General features: G+C 34.3%; 1 protein-coding gene across 1 annotated transcript in view; it reads right to left on the bottom strand.

Annotated features, from left to right (window-relative positions):
* LOC107444102 (uncharacterized) overlaps positions 1-4,770 on the bottom strand; it is a gene marked incomplete in the record, with an annotated part of 17,273 nt that continues 12,503 nt past the window's right edge. The window contains 2 exon segments of the mRNA XM_071177493.1: positions 1-1,211; positions 1,812-1,936. Coding sequence (XP_071033594.1) covers positions 288-1,211; positions 1,812-1,936 — 1,049 coding nt within the window.

Genomic DNA, 4,770 nt, shown 5'->3' with positions numbered 1-4,770 from the left:
CGCTGAAGGAACAATAGAACTGCCTTAAAAAAACAAAATTGCAATATTGAAATTTTTTTTATTCAAGTAAATTAAGCTTAATATTTTTTTCTCTTAGAAAAGCTTTGATTATTTTGAATTCGGTAGTACTACGTCATTTTTATCATTCAAAGCATTTCAACTTATGGTTAGCTTTGAAATGTTCATTTTGCTGCTTGATAGGAAGACATATTATCGAGATCCTACTGAGCCAGAATAATAAAAAACTTCATAAAGTCGAAGAAGCTGAAATATTAAACAGTTACTGTTCAAGCAAACCACGCTGGACACTTTCCTTCTTGTTGCATCTCTTCTTCTGAAATCACTGACTTCACTGCTTTTGGTTGTACAACACCATTTTTATTATCAGGAGGATCGCAATTTTCATTAAACTCTGAAGTTTTTATTTCACTGGTTGATGGACAAGATTGAGTACTGTCTTTTTTCATTAAAACGCTTTCGCCTTTCGACCCATTTTGTAAATTGCTATCTTCTAGATAACTTGTATCTTTTGGCCTATAATTAATCATTTCTAGACACTTTCCTACTTGTTGCATCTCTTCTTCTGAAATCACTGACTTCTCTGCTTTTGGTAGTACAACTGAATTTTTATTATCAGGAGGATCGCAATTTTCATTTAACTCTGAAGTTTTTATTTCACTGGTTGATGGACAAGATTGAGTACTGTCTTTTTTCATTAAAACGCTTTCACCTTTCGATCCATTTTGTAAATTGCTATCTTCTAGATAACTTGTATCTTTTGGCTTATAATTAATCATTTCTAGACACTTTCCTTCTTGTTGCATCTCTTCTTCTGAAATCACTGACTTCACTGCTTTTGGTTGTACAACACCATTTTTATTATCAGGAGGATCGCAATTTTCATTAAACTCTGAAGTTTTTATTTTACTGGTTGATGGACAAGATTGAGTACTGTCTTTTTTCATTAAAACGCTTTCACCTTTAGATCCATTTTGTAAATTGCTATCTTCTAGATAACTGATATCTTTTGGCTTATAATTAATAATTTCTGTTTCAGTAAAACAGCCATTTAGTAATTCTTTTTCAGTAACAGAAGTGACAGGCACCTCATTGGTTCCTTTCCATTCGAGAGACTTTCCTTCGATTTCAATTTTATCAGGTGGTATTAATCCTTCTTTTTGAAGTATTCTCAAAGCCATGTGTTCAAAAACCTAAAATAAACTAATATATATGAAATTAAAATTGTTAAAAAAGCTATTTTAAACAAAAGTTTTTAAATTGTTTGACGCTTAGTTCCCTTTACAGTTAAATATTTAACAATAATTACAATTAATGCATTAGATTTTCAATTAGGGTGCGTTTTTAAGAAACAATTTTAACATTAATTATAATCAAATAACCATACAGCATATAAACTGCACAACATATTGAATCAAATGAGAATTTTGGAAATATTAGGTAAGAAAACAAAGTATCGAACATAACCTAATCTTGAAAGATGGTTACAAAATAAAAATAAAAAACATTTGTATAAGATCATATGGAAATGTTTTCCCCCAATGCACGTTTTTAAAAGTGTTTACATAAAAAAATTTGAAGTATTTTAAAATTATTTCCTTCTATTTTTTGTTGCCTACTCTTTTAGAAACATTTTAAACGATAAACTAATATGAATTACTTTATAGTGGTGTAACATTACATATCCTACTATCATATGACCATGTGAGGTGATAATTAATCTAGTGAAATTTTCCATTGATAAAAAGGATCGTAGTCATAAGGCAAAGATCAAATATGTAAGACCATCTTACTTCGTTTACATTTTCACCAGTCCTGATGTTGCATTCGAAAAACTCCAGATTTTGACTTCTTGCAAATTTTTTACCAGTTTCGCATGATACTTCTTTTTCAATTAAGAGATCGCATTGAACTCCAACTGTCAACAATGAAGAAATGTTACAACTCTACCAAAAAAATGTGACAACTACATATGTTTTTCGCAGAAGTAGGACGTATTATATGATCGTTACAAAATTTTGTTTAATTTTATAAAAGGAATGCACATATTTATTGAACGCAAAAAATAAGTAGAGTATTCCAAATTTCAATCGACAATATTAGATGGTTGATAAAAAGCATCAAGGAGAGAAAAATGCGAAAGAAAGGAGAGAACGCGAAAAAAAAGAGAGAGAGAAACGCGTTATACTTAATTCCTCAGTCAATAGGTTAATTCGACTCACAGGAGGCAACTAAAAAAGATACCGCAAATCTGCTAACTACAAAATGATTAATTATTATAAAAGTGAATTTAACCATTCTTAACCATCCATAAAAACCATCCTTGAGCGTGGCTCCACCTTTCGTTCCGTCGAGATTAAAAACCTATGCGTTTATATTTGCAATTTTCAACCTCCTAATGGGGCTTGAGATTTCGTATCTTCGAGTGATTTCGTATGAATAATTTTATCACCCTTCTGAATGCATAGGTCGAATATTTGAACATCGTGTAATTTAATGACAAATATGCTACTATTTCTCTACACAATTTATGTCTGAAAAATACTTTGCCAATTATTGCATTGATACACTGTTTGAAATTTTATTATTCAATAATATCGTTCAGTATTTTAAGAAATATAATTCGGTGTTAAGTATTCCTTCATAGTACATCTTAAATCGCACAGTGCGCAAAATTTAATGCTGATCACCCTGATTAAATTCTGATCTAATGATCGGATTTATAAGTTTAAGGTCTAACTCTTTATGGTTCGAGAGGGTAACCTTAAACATGCTAATATTTTTTTTTATTTATTTCATAACAGCCAGCCGAATTTTAAGTTTACGACTACCAATGTTCAACTCCGTATCCTCGTAATTTTGAACCCAATACAGAAGACAAAGGAACTCTTGTATCATGTATTAGGAGAAATTTGCCTTTGTGGTGGACTTTTTGATGGAGCATACCCGCATTTGCGTAAAATGGAGATGAAAACCTCCTACGATTAGCCTGATGGCAAGGGGACTCTAACCCATGATCCGTCTACTACAGAAGATATTTTATGTCAGAATTGCCGTCGGTGCAAGTCGGGTGTGGGAACTAAGCAGCCATTGCAGAGAATCTCACCCGGTTCACCACATTCATTGGGAGGCGAACGTTTTATCCCTTGAGCCATTATTTTATACGCCGCCAGTGTCTAGTATCGGAATACCATTAAAATCAATGATAAACTAAATTCTTTACAGAGGTCCTCATTAATTGTCATTGACTGAGCTTTTAAAAAATGGCAACTCTTCAGTTAGACCAGAGTTGAATAGGGTAAATGCTGAAATCAAAAGAACATACGCTAATATCAAAAAAGACAGATGTCATGAACTTTGTTCTAAGTTAGATGCTAGATCTTCAGATACCAAGTTATGGAAACCTGTAAGAAGCCTCTGTCAACAGAGACTCCAGTCGAAGGCTTCAAATACTATTGTGGACACAGTCAATAAGACGCCTTTAGAGGACGGAATAGTGGCCAACTTAATTGGTACACACATACAGAAAGTAAGTGAATTGACTATGATAAGTTTGGTGTTATGGGGCGCGCCCTGTCATGGATATCAGATTTTCTTAAAAGAAGACAATTCAAAGTCAAATACAAGAATGCTCTCTCTAGAGGTTTTCGATACAGTCAAGGCGTCCCTCAGGGCTCTGTGATGAACCCGATTCTCTTTGCGCTCTTCATTGCCGGTATTGAAAAGGAAATTTCGCAGGGTTGTGAAATTGGTATATTTGCAGATGATATTATTATTTGGAGTTCTGGCAGGAACATAGATGCAGTTGAATCTGAACTAAATAACTCATTAAAGGGAATACAGCGTTTTGCTGGTCTTCATAAACTCAACTTTAATCCAGAGAAATCGGTAGTGAGTTTCTTTACCACAAACAAACGTCTCTATAATTACCAACCTAAGATTGTTCTAGATGGTCATGTTCTTAAGTATGAAAAATATCCAAAATACTTGGGTTTTACACTTGACCCCGAGATTACCTGCAACAGACATATCGCCAATCAGGTGGAGAGGGCAAGAAAGAGACTTAACATCTTGAAATATATTTCTGGACGCGACTGGGGAGCAGATGCCAATACCTTAAGGACAACTTACACTTCATTTATCAGACCAATGCTGGAATATGGATTCCAGATTTTACTGGCAGCTTCTGCTGGTAATTTAAAAATGCTTGAAAGGATACAGCTGAGTGCTGCACGGATCATTACAGGCTTACGTAATAGCTGTCCTAATGAGATTGTCCTATACGAGGCTAATCTCCAACCATTGTTTATGAGATGGACTTCTAGCACCGCAAAATATTACAGCAAGCTATACAGCTATGGAGACCAACATCGTACTTCTACCTACTTGATGAATTGGACAGATGTCCAGAGATTAAAAAGAGACAGTCCCTTTTGCAGGGCAGGTAAATTGAATCTGCTGTTCCCTGACATAGAACACTGCTCGATAGAACCAAATATAGACCCAATGAAAGACCTTCCGAGGGTTTTCTTTCACGAGGAACTTTTGGCCTCCAGTAGTAAGAAAAATCAGCATCCAGCACTTCTTAGACAGTTGGCACTGGAGACAATCCACAACACCCCAAATGAAGCAGTACATATTTTCACGGATGGAAGTAAATTTGATAATGGCAACACTGGTAGTGGTGTTGTCATAAAAAACCAAGATGACGTTACAAAAATTAAAAGGCGTAACCCAAACCATTGTTCAGTT

The sequence above is a fragment of the Parasteatoda tepidariorum genome, chromosome 2 (assembly GCF_043381705.1).
Source record: "Parasteatoda tepidariorum isolate YZ-2023 chromosome 2, CAS_Ptep_4.0, whole genome shotgun sequence".
NCBI classification, from domain to species: Eukaryota; Metazoa; Arthropoda; class Arachnida; order Araneae; family Theridiidae; genus Parasteatoda; species Parasteatoda tepidariorum.
This window is presented reverse-complemented; position numbering and strand designations above follow the sequence as displayed.